The sequence below is a fragment of the Daucus carota genome, chromosome 3 (genome assembly GCF_001625215.2).
Source record: "Daucus carota subsp. sativus chromosome 3, DH1 v3.0, whole genome shotgun sequence".
Taxonomy (NCBI): Eukaryota; Viridiplantae; Streptophyta; class Magnoliopsida; order Apiales; family Apiaceae; genus Daucus; species Daucus carota.
This window is the reverse complement of record NC_030383.2, coordinates 7,467,969-7,484,108: the sequence shown is the minus strand read 5'-3', so window position 1 is coordinate 7,484,108 and position 16,140 is coordinate 7,467,969. Positions and strand designations below refer to the sequence as shown.

At 32.4% G+C, this 16,140-nt stretch overlaps 1 protein-coding gene across 1 annotated transcript; it reads left to right on the top strand.

Annotated features, from left to right (window-relative positions):
- The first annotated feature begins 5,821 nt into the window (after window positions 1-5,821).
- Window positions 5,822-15,595, top strand: LOC108213308 (65-kDa microtubule-associated protein 3). Its single transcript, XM_017385089.1, has 14 exons — window positions 5,822-5,990; window positions 7,210-7,322; window positions 10,691-10,779; window positions 10,897-11,103; window positions 11,797-12,048; window positions 12,139-12,348; window positions 12,680-12,835; window positions 12,933-13,092; window positions 13,184-13,335; window positions 13,425-13,512; window positions 13,846-13,919; window positions 14,009-14,083; window positions 14,195-14,486; window positions 14,864-15,595. The coding sequence occupies exons 3-14, from the start codon at window positions 10,708-10,710 to the stop codon at window positions 15,313-15,315; spliced, it is 2,190 nt and encodes a 729-aa protein (XP_017240578.1). The 5' UTR covers window positions 5,822-5,990; window positions 7,210-7,322; window positions 10,691-10,707; the 3' UTR covers window positions 15,316-15,595.
- Window positions 15,596-16,140: the final 545 nt, after the last annotated feature.

The following is a 16,140-nucleotide window of genomic DNA, read 5'->3' as shown; positions in this document are numbered from 1 at the left end:
CTTGTTTCTCAGCACCCTGCTTTAGCCCGGAACAAAATTTACAAAAACCACATTGTTTGTTATTGTTCCGATGTCGATTTCAAGTGTTTGAAACTGCACTTGGATTTATATTTTTAAAAAATCGAAATCACACTTATTACTCGCGACATCTTATTATTCTATCTGTCCTAACAAGTTATTTACATTTTGAGACTCCTAGAAAATATAATTCCATAATATTTATTTTAATTTCTTTTCTGAATAAATGTTTGATGTTTAGATTTTTATTCAAAGAAATTAAAAAACGACATGAGTTTAAAATGCGTGAACGTAAACAATCATATCAAGGATGGAGGGAGTCTTTCGGTTAGGGGTGTTCATCAAACCGCCCACACCGCATAAACCGCCCGCACCGCTCCGCACCACACCGCAAAATGCGGTTTTTCTTTTTCGTGGTGCGGTTGCGGGTTGAAATTTTAACAAACCGCGCGGTGCGGTGCGGGTTGCGGTTTAACATTATACAACCGCGGTTCAAACCGCACCGCACCGCTACTTTCTAATATATAAAAATATATCTCATATAATTACAAATATTTATATTATATAGATTTAAAATTTATTATGATGTTATCTTTTATGTGTGTATATATATGTTAACTCCTATTTGTGTATATATTATATATATGTTCAAGTTACTTAACTTAATTTTAATAATTTTACAATAAAAATTAAAGTTAGTTTTAAGACGACAAATTAAATATTATAATTATATTTATTTTCTATTAAATAACTTGTTAGTGTTGAAATATTTTCATCTTCATCATTATCATACTCATATTTTAGTTCATATTTCTTTTGATGAGTATCGTAACTCTAAATTTGTGTGTGTGTATTAATAGATTATAAAAATTATTTTTAAATACATATAATTTAAAATTATATTTATATTGTCATTCAAAAGTATAAATTTTTTGAATGTATAAACCACGCAAACCGCATGAACCGCATCACACCGCACCGCAATTTTGTGGTGTGGTTTACGCGGTTTTTATATTACGCGATGCGGTTGCGGTTTACGAATTTTCCTAAACCACATGCGCGGATTGGTTCGCGGTTTTAGGAAAAAACCGCACCGCCCGCACCGCGAACACCCCTAATTTCGGTTATGATTCCGAATTTGTTACTGCAGCTCTGCACCATCAGTTCAAGTCGATGCCATGCAAAACCAACCTCACAAACCACTAAAAAGTCTCATATCTTTCTTTGTTATATGTTGTTAACCACCAACAACCTTTTCATAATATAATGAAGTATATTGCTAGATTTGTGTAGCATGCAAATGGACAGTGAGTAAGGACCAAAGAAGTAGCTGGAAAAGAAATGCATTATGAAAGGGTGAAAAGCATGGAGTTAAAAGAGGACATGCATATGAGGGTGTGAATTTAAGAAAAAGGGGTAGCATAACAAAGGCAAAAGGCCACTCACTTATGGTACCTAGATCCACAACATTCGGGATCATCAATCAAGAGATAAAGCTTGCTTTGTCCGGACAAAGATACTAATTTAATCAATGAGACTCGGTTGTGCATGTACTCCACATTTTATGATGGATTCCGGATCGGTTTATGATGCCCATCTTCGTTCTTTATAATTTTTACAATGGTGTATTGGATCGAGATTTTAAAACATTTTTTTTCATTCATGAAATCCGAGGATATTCGATTGAGATTATTTGAAATCCATTAAAATCTTGACGTATTCAATTAAAATTTTAAATTATGCTGCAAAATATGGTGGTATTCAATTGAGATTTTAAATTATACTTTAAAATCCAATGGTATTCAATTAGGATTGTTTAAAATCCATCAAAATCTGATGGTATTCAAGTGCTGATGGATTGTTTTGATTTCATAAAATGATGGATTTTGTGGTATTTTTCAGTGTATTTTAACTCTTTTGAAATCTCACCAAAATCAATGAGATTTTGAATCCTGTCCAACTCTATGATATTTTATTAAGAATCCGCACAAAATTAAATTCACATACAATCCATTAAAATTCATAGACTAAAAACAATCTATTAAAATCTCAATCGAATACACTCCTCTTAATTTCTAGCATCATGTTGCTACTTGCTGCGGATATTTATAAGTTTATTTATTTATAATAAGCGTGGTCAGAGTTTGTCAAAAAAATTAAGCGTGGTCAGAGTTAACGGTATGAAGTATATGAAGCACGCACGGTGTATAAAAAGGGTGCGGCAAGTCGATTTATAAATTACCTTTGGCCACCGATTTATAAACATGATGTCGGTAAATAAATGGGCAAGGGTAGTGCATTGTATGTGTTGGATACAATATGTTTCCCAGTAACAGACTCGCTTTTTCGAATGTATGAAACCCTTTACAAGTAGCATTAGAATACTTGTTATATTTGCAAAAGAATTGACGAGTTTCATAATTATACACACAAATTTGGGATGGTATGAAGGTGGAAGCTTTGGCCTTTCAGCTAAAGCAAGTGACCACGGACTAACTGACTGTTACATTCTGTCAGATCACTTCTCATGACCCCCTTGAACAAAATTCCAACTCAAAATTTAAAGAGCTAATCAATAATTAGTTCTCTGACGGATTTTTAAAATCTCTCTTTTTTTTAAAAACATCTAATAACTTTTAACTTTTTACTAAGAAGTATAGTATTAATTTCTCCCTGATATTTCTTTTTCTTGAGTTAACTTTTCCCTCTTATTTATATAAATATAAAATAAATATAAAGAGTGGATAAATAACCAAATATAAAGAGTAACATTAGAGTTCTCACGTTTTTCAATATTTAACTCACTAAGAGACACATTTTATATTATTGTTTAAGAAATGATTGAGAATTACCTTTGGTGATACTATTATTTTGTTTGAAATTTAATACTTATAAATTGTTATGTCATCATTCAAAGGGTATTTTTAGAATTTTAATCTTATCTTTTAGATTTGAGTGTGGTAGAACATAAGGATATTGATTTAAAAAAATGATAATAACTCGAGTTGGTGTGATTTAAACTTATTTTAGTTGAATTAGATTAATCCATTTAAGGCCATGCTCTCGAATTATAAATAGGGTGGACAACAAATGGATAGGAAATAGAGTTATATAACTTTCATTCCAATTTGTGCAACAAATGGATAGGAAATAGAGTTATATAACTTTCATTCCAATTTCACTTCAAAAGTGGGATGAAAGTGAAAATTCATTTATTTTCATTTACATTCTTTTACTTTCTTTCATAAAAACACTCGGGAGCGGTTCCTAATTAAAAATTATTTTAAAACTAAACTCTCATTTATGATACATAATCAACCTATTATTTATAAGTTAAAATTATCATTATATAATTTATTTATTATTACATTCGCGAGTAAAATCAAATTCTACAATTGAGACCATTACAAATAGCAACAGGAGTGTGAATTTTTTTTTTTGAATTAAAATTTATAATTTATGTTTTTTATACATAAAAAATTTTAAAAATAATAAATAAAAATATGATTTTTTATCTTTTTAATTACATGTAAAAAATCAAAATGACAAGTAAAAAACGACGGGTGAGTTGATATGATTCAGGACCCCATTGATAGTTTCTGGTTGCCGCTTAAAACCAATAAACAGGAATCTAGCCCGTATGTATTTGGGCGCAGGCCCGAGGCTGGGTCTTGCTTTAGGTGGAGCCTGTTTGCGGGGTCTAACGCCCCGATTATTTTTTTTTTCTAAATACTAACATCCCGATTAGGCCATTTTTGAAGCTAAAAAAAATATTGTCTGGGTACTAAATTAGAAGTCGCATAAAATTAAAAATTGTTCAGAAACTAACTTAGATACAGAAGTTAGTTTTAGGTATTTTTTAGGTGATTTAAATTTTTTGGACTTTTTTTTAATAAATTACTCATAAATTATAAATTACTCATAAATCAATTTTATTTTCATTATTTATATTTTTGATAACCCATAAATCATTAATAAAAACATTTTAAATTCTTAATTTATCAAATAAGTCACATTAAATCATAAATTACATTAATCCATAAGTTATAAACTCAGCGATCATATCTTTGTTATTATTTATTTATTTTTAAAATGGCTCTTGTCATTATTTTTTGTTTTTTTTTCTTCATAAAACGGTTATATTATACTAAGATGGGAAGTTACAATATCTTGATGTACATAATTTCCTTCATTAAAGAAAATATATCGTCTAACTGAAAGTATGTATATATTCCGAATATTTGGATGATATCGCTTTTCAAGTCATAAAAGATAACTCATCAAAAAAGGCCTAATTGAAACCCCTTAAGAGTAAAATTCTGTGGGGAAAAAACTCAAGAGAGAAAAGAGTGCCTTACAAAATTACATCGTTTAATAACACATACTAAAACTAGTGTCTTCTTATTCCCTTCTATCAATATTCGTGTCTCAATTGTCTTGTACTCCAAAGTTTGCGTCTTCTCGAAAGCAACCTTAATAAGTAAATTCATAAAATCTCTTTCAAACATCCTGAAAATAAGAAAAAATTGAATAAAAGGAATTTGAGTGAATTTGAAAAAATTAAAACATAGACATAAATGAGCCAACATTATAGCACTTAAATGCTTATATGCCAAAATGCCCCAGTCATGGTCGCCATAAATGGTACAAAAACCATTAATTAAGAATAATTAATATCCTTAATTAAGGTACAATTATCACTCAATTAACACCATTCTTCACCGCCCTTATGAATCTTTCCACTACCGCCGTGAATGTTACGATGCATTCATAACAATTAGCAGTACCGGGAACAACACTATATAAAATGAATACTCCTTCCGTTTTGAAATATAGGTCGCTTAACTTTTTTGCACGCATTTCTAAGTGCTTCGACCGCATGCTAAAAGTCATTTTTTTTCAAATTTTATTTTTTTAATAAAAATATGTGATATATATTTTTATTCAGAAACAGAAAATTTCAAAAACAATGATTTTTAACATGCGACCAAAGGACTAAAAAATACGTGCAAAAAAATCAAGCGACATATATTTCAAAACAGAGAGGGAGTAATGATAATAGTTTTTAGGACCACTTTGAATGACTTGATATATACTTGTGATATAGTTTTTCATTTATAATTTGTACTTCCTTCGTTTCAAATTTTATGTACACTTTAAAAAAATTATATAATTTAAAAAAAGTGGATTGTGAGAAAAAAGAGGTGTATTAAGTCATTAATTGAACATAATATGTGGTGTATGGTTGATCTTGGAAATATAAATTAGTAATATACGAAGGAGAGTTGATTTTAGAAATATAAATTTACATTGAAAGTTGAAGTGGACAAGTATTTGAAACAATTTTTTTCCTAAGGTGGACATGTATTTTGAAACAGAGAGAGTATTATTAATATCAATATTTTTATTTAAGTTGTTATATGGAGCTATCGTATATACGCAGTATGTATATTATTAAAAGTAACACCCATGATATATAATAAATGTACTAATTATAGTTTCAATTTTATGTATTTATATATTTATTATTTTATATATTGATAATATTTTCAAATTTATCTAAAATCACATATAAAAATATCAGTTTATTATTAATCAAGTTATCTGGAAATGGGAATATATACTTTTAAAGTTCTGTCAAATTTTTATTATAGAATATTAATAATTTTATTTAGTTTCAAAAAAAAAAATTATTTAAATAATTCAATATACATGTACTGTATATTCTGGTATCGCGCAACTAGATTTGCATATCACAGTGATCACACTAAAATTTACCAAGTAATTTCCAAAATGCAGAACAAAGTGGGCCCTGTAACCGTCCGTTACATAACTAGTTCGAATTTGAAATTCCTTCGTTCTTTCTCGCTCACAATCAAACCCTATCAATTTGCCGAATAAATATCAATTTCTACTGAAATTACAGTCACCGAAATTTCTCGATCATCACTAGTTAGCACTGCTCTCCTCAGGTACGCATAAATTTTCTCACTGTTTTTTATCCTTTTTATTTTTTCCCGCGCGTATCTACTGTTCTAGGTTAATTACAATCTGATATATTAATCTAATTTTATTCATCAGCTAGGTCGAATTTAGATTCCGTCACATCATTTTAGCGATATTATAATCAATGTTTTTTTTTACCTAATTCAGCTATGGTTAGGTTTTGTTTATATAGTAGAAATTAAATCATTTCCATTTTATTGTCGGCATTGTAATTGTTATACTGCTAGGTTTGTTTGGAATGGAATGTGATTATGACAAGTTTCTATGTGAATACTAGCTCTCATCTCTCGATTGTTTCTAAAAATGACCGTTTATCATGAATTGGGCACCTTAACCACTGGCCCTACTCGACGCCCAACTATATAATTTGTGTATGGATAGTTATCTGTTTGTTTCGAAACTGGATTGTTCATCGTTTTGAGTTTATAAGAGATTGGAATGTAAAAGTTTACGCTTATTCAATTAGGATACACTTGTATTCAGTATTGAGTCTTTAAGAGATTGGCTGAAATTATAAGAGATCGGATTGTAAAAGTTTACGCCTATTCAATTAGGATACGATGGCATTTAATTAGGATTTCGAAAAGGTTCGAGTGGGATCGTATTAAAATCTCCGTATGCAATTAGGATACGCTGACATTTATTTAGGATTTTGGAAAATGTATGTAAAAAAACTTGACAAGTTGTTACTCCCTCGGTCATATTTAATTCTATACGTTTCTTTTTCACTGCTCGACACGCACTTCAATGCTCCTATAAAACATAGTTCTATCACTTATTTTTAAATGTTTCTTTTTCTGAATAAAAGTACATTCAAATTTTTATTCAGATTGAAAAAAATCTTAAAATTAAGTTACAGAACTATACTTTACAGGAGCATTAAAGTCCGTGCCGCTTCCCCGTCCCCCAATGTATATAACTCAGGGGGACGGAGGGAGTAATATTTAATTGGGATCGTCTTAAAAAAATTTGATCCGTGGTATCCGAAAGATATTCTTCAATGATATTATTTGAAGATATTTATGCGATATTTTATGTATGATTTTCTCAATAAAGTCCGACATTTATTAAGGGATATCGATGTAATACATGTTAGGTGAGATTAAGATTTCACTTATTGATATAAATAATCCACTGAGTAGTTTCATATACTGTAAGAAATCTTGACGTTTTGATGTGATACAGTGGCAGATTTCTGGGAATTCTATGTTACTAGAGTGAGTGGATGATTGCACAGAAATAACGTTTACGAAGGTAGTTAACTGAGGTGCAGAAAAGACTACCAAATTGCATTTACGGTAAGGGGCTTCTTTTGATTTGATAAGGTTTTGTGTATTGTTACAACAGTGAAGTTTATGTCCTGTGAAGGTATATGATAACATTTCATGTAAAATCAAAATGGTTCTTTATAAAGAAACGGTACATATAAACACAAGCATAACGCATGTGATAAATCCCTTATCTACTCAGAGTAACGCATGCGCTAAATCAGTAACGCATGCGCTATATGAGTAACGCATGCATTAATTGAGTAAGGCTGTAACGCATCTTGCAAATACAGTCACTTAGGTAACGCATGTGCGGCGCAAACTTCTTAAAAAAAGGCCGAGTGCTAAAATGAAAATTTATTATTTTAGACTCTAATTTACTTTTTCTGTTATTTCGATCATTTCATGTTCATCTGTCCGGAAAGTTATAGCATTCCATGATTACTATAGATTGTATTAAAACTATGTACTCCCTAATGTGAGTATCTGGCTGCAAATGAGTGTGGGGACCTTATAAAGTATAAATCGTCAGTTACACAACCTTTCGGATTTTGAATTCTCTTTTTCTTATTTCTATAATCAAGCGCTATGTAGAGATCTCATATTCTCTTTTTCTTCTTTCTATAATCAAGCGCTATGTATATATCTCGTATCGTCTAGAGTTATTTTCATAATCAATTTGGAGTGCCTGTTTCAATCCTGAATTTTTTTAGCACTAGACTCTTTACAGTCTTCACAGGTATGCTTACAGTTTCATAATACTTTACACATCTGTCTTATTTATTTTTCCCAGAGTTTTCTTTTCTTCTTTCCAGTGCTTTAGCGCAACTATCTACTTTTCTAGATTGTATTAGGTTTTTGATTATAATTGAATCGAGCTACTTCAAAAAATTTGAATTTAAAAGAATATGGTTAGATCCAAATTAGCGCTTAAGCTATGAATTGGATTATCCGATTCATGCTTTCTGTCATCAATGCATTAAGTTTTGTTCATACATTTGGAATCAAGCTATGCTAAAATCAATAATTTCTATATTAATGTGATGTTTATCAGTGGGATGTTGTAGTTTTTCCTAATAGGATTTTTTGGAGTGTAAAAGTTTATAAGGAAATAATAGTTTTCATTTATTGCAATATAGTTAATGGTTGAAAATTCATGTTTTGACTTTTGCTGTCCTAAAACTAGATTTGAATTCCTAATACTACAGATTGGTATGAATTCATAGTTTATTTGTTTTTCATTTTATAGGCATCTGGTTAAATTTTGAAAAAGTCTGTATAGTCATGTAGGGCATTTTAATTCAAGCTAAATTACATAGGTTTATATACAAAATATTAGCTATTCCTGTAGAAAAATGGCATCCACGACTGAATAAGATGTTAGCAGAAAAAAATTATTTATATGGTCAAAGAACACTAGCTATAATGATATATTTTTCACCCATCAATCAAGTAATTCAATGTAAATTTTCATTTAGTTTAAAATCAAATGTTTAGCTGTTTAATATGTTACCTATTTTGCTATGTGATGGGAGCAGATTTTCGAAAACTCTATATGTTGTAGACTGAGAATATAATTGCACAGCACAATCCACATCCACCTTTTCACAACATAGTACCCCCTGATATTGGCCGTTGGGGCTAATAATAGGCACCAGAAATAACTACTAAATAATGTTAAAGTATGGTAACCAAGTGGTTTGTTCTTATTGAACCAAGTTATTAAGTTCAGGAAATGTATCTACTGTTGTGTTATAGATATTATTGGGCAGGACCGAACGGAAGCATTTTTGCACATCAAGCGCTCCTTGATCCTCACTTAAGTTTTTACTATACTATTTAAAATTTTATTAACAAAATACTAAATAATACAACCTCTTCCTTGCTTGAATTGGAATCTGATTGGCTCTATGTAATAATTTTAGTACACATTCATCATTACTTAAACAGGATAATAATCAATATTAGTTGATAATATTAGCACCTTGTATCTTTTAGGGTACTCTGTATTAAAACTATCTGAAAACTGTTCTGTAAGTACAATATTATTTATTATATGGCTCCTGACTTCACTCCAAACAATGTTGGACATATTCATTTACTGGAAACCCCCCTATGCGGTATTATACTAAAACATGTCCTAGTTCTTGACTGGTCACATGAATTGTTGGGGTTTCTTTGCTGATATTTTACTTTCACTTTTGTGGTTTTTTGTGGTCAAGTCATGTCTTTTTTTTTTCTTTTTTTTTTTTGGGGGGGGGGGGGTGGGTATTGATGGAAAAGAGTCTGAGAACTTGGTTCTTGATTAAATTTGGTAGATTGTATGATGCTTGGAAGTTGTTTAATCAAATGTATGTCGCAGATGTTAGAAACACTAAAAGATTACTACCAGATGCACAATTTAGGTTTCCATGATGATAATTGTTCTCTCCTATTTGTGCTCAAGTCATGTGTGGAGTATCTAGAGTTAAGTTGGGGCATTGTGTTGATAGATAGAGTTTGAGAACTTGGTTGCAGTGTGGTGTTTTGTATGGCCGTCTTTGATTAATGAGTATGTAACAGGTGGTCACATAAATATTGCCCAGAAGATGTTAAATTGGATCTATGAGCTAATTTGTTATTTATTGCTTTGATTAGTGATATATGGAGGGGCAGTTTGATTTGTCGTTTTAAGAGTTATAACTATAGTCCATTGATATAAATATGGAATTGTTTCACGGAGTAGAATACTTGCCCGAGTATTAGTTTTTCTTGTGAAAGTTTTACTTACAACCTTCAAAGGCTGTCATGTTCAGCGCATGGTTTAGAGATATACAGACATTTTAAGAACTCCCGAGTTCCTCAATAGGGCATCTGTCTAAATTTTGAAAATTCCATTTCAATTGTTTCTGTCACATTCCAAGGTACAAGTACTGACTAATCTTCCCGGAGTTGCCTTCATTTTATTCTTTATTTCCAACATTTCCAATGCACATTATAGGGTGAAAATGGAGCAAAAAATTATACTAGATGCATATCCAGTGTTATCAGAGTGTGTTAGAAAAATCCAAATTGCTTGAGGCAAACTCAAAATAAACTTACCCTATATATGAAACACCTATCGAGGAATGGAGGACATGAACACCCTTTTTCCAACTATAAATTCATTATGGTTAAAGGATTTTATATGCTATTGACCTGCGTGTGGAAAAAAGAAGAGATAAGGGATATGAAAATTTTGTGTACTACTACTTTAATTGATAGTATGTACTTTTTAACATCTGGAATTATTTGAATAGATTTTTTGTATAGCCTGGATATATCGTTTATATTACTGTTATCAACAGGTTTTAATCCTCTACAAATATATGAAATTCCATATAGCTTGAATATCTCATTTATATTATTGTTATCAACAGGCTGTATTTTCTCTCTAATGTCTGTCCCTCAAAACGATCCACTTATGCAAGTTGAAACAACGTGCGGCTCTCTTCTATACGAACTCAAGGTTCTAACTCTTGGATGTATTGCTGATTCATTTGGTCTTTTCATTTCCATGTTTCATGTTTGTTGCCATTTCCTGATAACATCTTAACATGTGATATGAACTTATTGACGAAATCAGGTAATATGGGATGACGTTGGGGAGTCTGATGTTGAAAGAGATAAAATGCTTCTTGAACTTGAACGAGAGTGCCTTGAGGTTTATAGAAGAAAAGTTGAATCAGCTAACAAGAAAAGAGCTCAGCTAAGACAGGCAATTGCTGAAGCTGAAGCAGAGCTTGCATCTATCTGCTCTGCTATGGCGGAGCGACCCATACATGTTAGGCAGGTAAAGAGTGAGGTTTTGAAACTGTCTCGCAGATTAAGAAGTATCTATATCTAATCAGTCGTATGCTACAACTGGCAGATCTTCTGATTCGAATGGTGGTTTAATTTGCCGAATTGGTTTAAAGTAATGACATCATATGGAACATGATAACACTATTATGAACCGGTTCTCTTAGTTTAATTGAGAAAATCTACTTGCATACCAGGGAAAATAGTAAAATGTCTATATTGTTCTGATTAAATAAGTTTGAACTATTGCAGACTGATAAAACTGTTTAACTAAAAAGAGCTATGATATAGGAGACAAATATAATATTTAGCTGCTTTATAGAAGTTACATTACTTTAATTATCTTGATATTACACAGCGTAATATTCTAGTTTTGTAGTATCCAACTCAAATTAGAGAAAATAATGCTAATAAATAATCAGAATAATAAATTCGGCTTTCTTCTATATGAGAGGGAAAAAAGCTGCTTGCTGTTCTCTTTAGCCTTTACTTTCCAACTGTCACATATCTGCAATGCTTTCTTTAAGATGCTGAATTGTCCGCTCTTATATTTTTTTTCTCTTTGTTAAGTGAGATTTCTCCATGTAAATATTGTGCACCACTGCCCTATCATATATAGTTTATCTCTCTGTTCTATTCTGCTGCATACAATTAAGACAAATAAAAATGTTCTTCATTTATTTAGTCTGATCAACGTCCTAGAAGCTTGAAGGAAGAACTCAGGTCTATTCTACCACAATTAGAGGAGATGCAGAAAAAGAAATTGGAACGAAAAAATCAATTCTTCGATGCTGTAGAGAAAATACAAAAGATAAAAAAAGAAATTTATAGGTCTGATGAACGAACTTCTTCTAGCCCTGGTGTTGATGAGACGGACTTATCCGTAAGAAAGCTTGAAGAACTGCAGAAAGAGCTTCAGGACCTTCAAAAAGAGAAGGTATCCTCTAAAGTACCTGCCTGTATTTTGTCAGCAGAAATTACTCTGTATTATCCATGTGTATTAATATTGTTGTCTATCTGGATGCAGAGTGATCGCCTGAAGCAGGTCCTGGATCACCAGTATACCTTAAACTCTCTATGCTTGGTGTTGGGTGTGGATTTTCAGCAGACAGTTAATGAGATTCATCCCAGTTTAGGTGATTTAAATGGAACAAAAAGCATAAGTAATGATACTATAGAGAGTTTGAAAATTGCAATTGAAAAACTGCGGGAGCTAAAGATACAGAGAATGCATCAGGTAATAATGGTTGCATTGACAGTCATTTTAGATAATTAACTTATCCAAAATCTTATGGTGTTGGTAAAGCCACTAACTGGATCTTATATCTATAATATATCCTCTCACTCGAAAGCCCATTTTTCGGATTTTAGAGTTGATAAAGGGGTTCAATTTCGACACCTCGTTTATTACTTGAGCTCTGAAATCCATATTAGATGGCCAACTCTTCCAAGACTTAGGGTGTTGAGGAGAACTGCTAAATGGTTCTTATATTTTTCACAAGACGTTATCTTTGGTAGACATATCTTCATTAATGAACCTATTATATTGCCTGTCAAAATTGTACCAGCTGCGAGACCTTGCAACATCAATGCTTGAACTATGGAATTTGATGGATACTTCAGTTGAAGAGCAGCAGATGTTTCAGAATGTTACCCGCAACATAGCTGCTTCAGAACATGAATTAAAAGAGGCTAACTTGCTTTCTGAGGATTTCATTAATACTGTAAGGAGTTGGCTTTTTGTTTATTTGTTGAAAATCTAAATTCTTTTGTTGAGGGGTCCAATCTAATTCTATCAAGTCAATGTAATCTATCATGCAGGTTGTGGCTGAAGTGTATCGTTTGGAAGCCCTGAAAGTGAGCAAAATGAAAGAGCTCGTCCTCAAAAAGAGGTCCGAGCTGGAGGATATATGCAGGAAGACACACATGATTCTGGAACCAGATAGTGTACTGGAATTTCCCGTACAAGCTATTGAAACTGGTGAGCGGAGTTTGTAAATAAGATAATTATTTCTCAATGCTCTGTAGACAAAATTCATGTCTCATTGTCTTGCTTGTATCGTGTATCAAAGGAGTCGTGGACCTCGGTCATATCCTTGAACAAATTGAGCTTCGAATAGGTAATGTTAAAGAGGAAGCTCTTAGCAGAAAAGAAATACTTGAAAAGGTTGAGAAATGGATGGCGGCATGTGAAGAAGAGTGTTGGCTTGAGGAGTATAATAGGGTGCACTGAATTCCTATTCCTCTTGGTTAATTGTGTTTTTACTTTATTAATCAACTATCTTAGTTCTCATTTACCCTATATCTCCTCAGGATGAAAATCGATACAATGCTGGGAGAGGTGCACACCTTATTCTGAAGCGTGCTGAGAAAGCTCGAGCTTTGGTTAATAAACTTCCAGGTAAATTTTGCTCCTCTGCAAATTAACTGTAACACCACAAGCCCAATGTTTACCAGAGTATAAATTAACCCCCCTTAAGCCAATATCAAAATTCCTATGTGCTCAATAAGGTCTTTTGGTGTTGCATAATGCATTAATTTGGTCCCTTCACTTATCAACAACTCATCGGAGCTTGTTGATAGTGTATCATGTTTTTATATATACTTTTTGTTCCAAAAATCAAATTGAGAAGACATTTAGACTACAGATTTTGGTAGATGACTAGAACATTGACTTAGTAGTTCCTTTTTAGTTTTTAGTTGTGTTTAAAACATTTTACACTCTTCTTAACAGGAATAATACAGACATTAGCTTCAAAAACTGATGCATGGGAAAAAGAGAGGGGAATTGAGTTCACTTATGATGGAGTGAGTCTCACCTCCCTTTCTATATCTATACTCCATGTAGCAAATCCTTTGAAATACAGAGTCAATAACTTTTATTTGCCATCTTTCAGATACGACTTCTTTCCATGCTTCAAGACTATAATATTTTACGACAGGAAAAGGAGGAAGAACGCAAGAGGCAGAGGGTACGGACCTGTAGTTTCACATAGATTTGTTTTCTTTTTGCCAACTAGATATTGCGATTTTGCATGAGCATATATATATAAGTGACCCATGCCAACATATATCTATACCAGGACCAGAAGAAACTTGAAGAACAACTAATAGTAGAACATGAAGTACTATTTGGATCAAAACCAAGCCCTAAGAGACCCCAGAGTGTAAAAAAAGGTTCTAGAACGTCATATGGTGGCGCAAGCAATCACAGACTCTCACATGGAGGAGAAGTCCTACAAACTCCAAAGACTAACCAACTTCACTCCATTAAAGGGACTCCCAATACACGACAAACCAAAACGAATGAGCGAATGCTGCTGAAGGGACAGTTAAATTCACGGAGTGACAGTGGAGTTGCAGCCTTTTCAGCTGGTAATATTTACATAAATATCTATTTTCTGCATGTGTCTGCATTTTTTTTGAGATAGATCCGGATCGTGTCTCGTTTGTTTATGAAGTCTAGAATAAATGATCTCCTTCTTAATAAAGTAATTTTCACCGCAACAGATAACTAATTATGGTCATAAATTGTAAACTAAGTATGCATGAAGATACTTCACCTTTAGTTCAATAAGATTTTGTTTTGCCCTACTAAACTCATCCTAAAGGTTCCAGCTTTTAAATGATTGGTTTTAATTTCTTTTTTTGTATCTGAAGTTCATAAAATTCTGAAATAGTTGGATTTGTTCTGATTCTTTAACTCATGTCATTCCACATCTCCCTGCCTTGTGTTCTTCTCATCACTTCAGGTAGCAGAGGCTTGGACACTGCTGATCTTCCTGGAAAAAAGCACTTTTTGAGTGCTCTTGAAGCCCAAATGTCACCTGTGTTTCGCAAGCCATTTTCGCCTATATCGTCTAAAGAATTATTGAAGGCCAATGCAGCAAACGTACTGAATGGGACACACTATGAGACGGCACAAAAGCCAGTTGAAAGTGACACTTCATTTCTCACTCCCTCCAGAACAGTTTCTGCTGCAGCAGAAGCGAACATGAATCAAAAGACAATGATGCTTCCTGTACCCTCTACACCCTCAGCACCATCAATTTATACAAGCACAACTCCAGCTTCACAGTCCAATCATCCCGCTGCTGCTACTCTGATAAGAGAGACTCCTGAAGAGATTGAATACTCGTTTGAGGAACGAAGGGCAGGGTTTATACTACCTGAAGCACATCTCAAAGCTCTGACACACCTCTAAAGGTTCTTATTTGTTATTGTCCATGATATTTCTGTCTTCTTTTTGGTATATTGTGTGGTTAAGTCGATCCGAACTTGGCTTTTAAACCAGAAGGCAGGAGGATATTCAAATAAAATCCCTTAAATGTCTGGAATGGGGTGCAAATAAGGATTTTATTTATACTCTTTTCTTTTTTGGTTTTACAAAATACATTTGAACGATAAAATGATTTTGGTGGTTGATCACTATTTCTATAATTGAAATTTCAGATTACTATCAGTTTTCTGATCTTTTAATGTTATATTACATCAAACTTTAGATTAATTGCATATAACATAGTTTCGAGGCTTTAGAAAACTATGCTACTCCCTCCGTCCCACCAGGTTCTTTACGTTACTTTTTGACACGCATTTTAATGCTCCTATAAAGTATACTTACATTATATATTTATTTTTAAAAAAAATCCCCAAAAAAAGTTTGACATTTAAACTTTAATTCAAAAAAAGAAAAAATTAAAAATATGTAATAGAACTATACTTTACGAGAGCCTCAAAATGCGTGCAAACAGTGCACGTAAGCATCCTGATGGGACGGAAGGAGTAAAATTTATGTACGTGCTTAGTTGTTGTTCCAGAGTTTCAATTTTTTCAATTACTCATCGATATAAATGTCAGCATGAGATTTAACAGTGTTAATTTTATGTTCATGTTCTATTGTTAATAAAATAAAGGTATTTTGTTTAATTGTGAGTCTCTTTTGTCAAGTTTTCCCAGGATACTACTCCTTCCCTATCAAATTAGATGACCCTTTCGAGAAAAAAATTATCCCAAAATAGTTGAGCCTTTC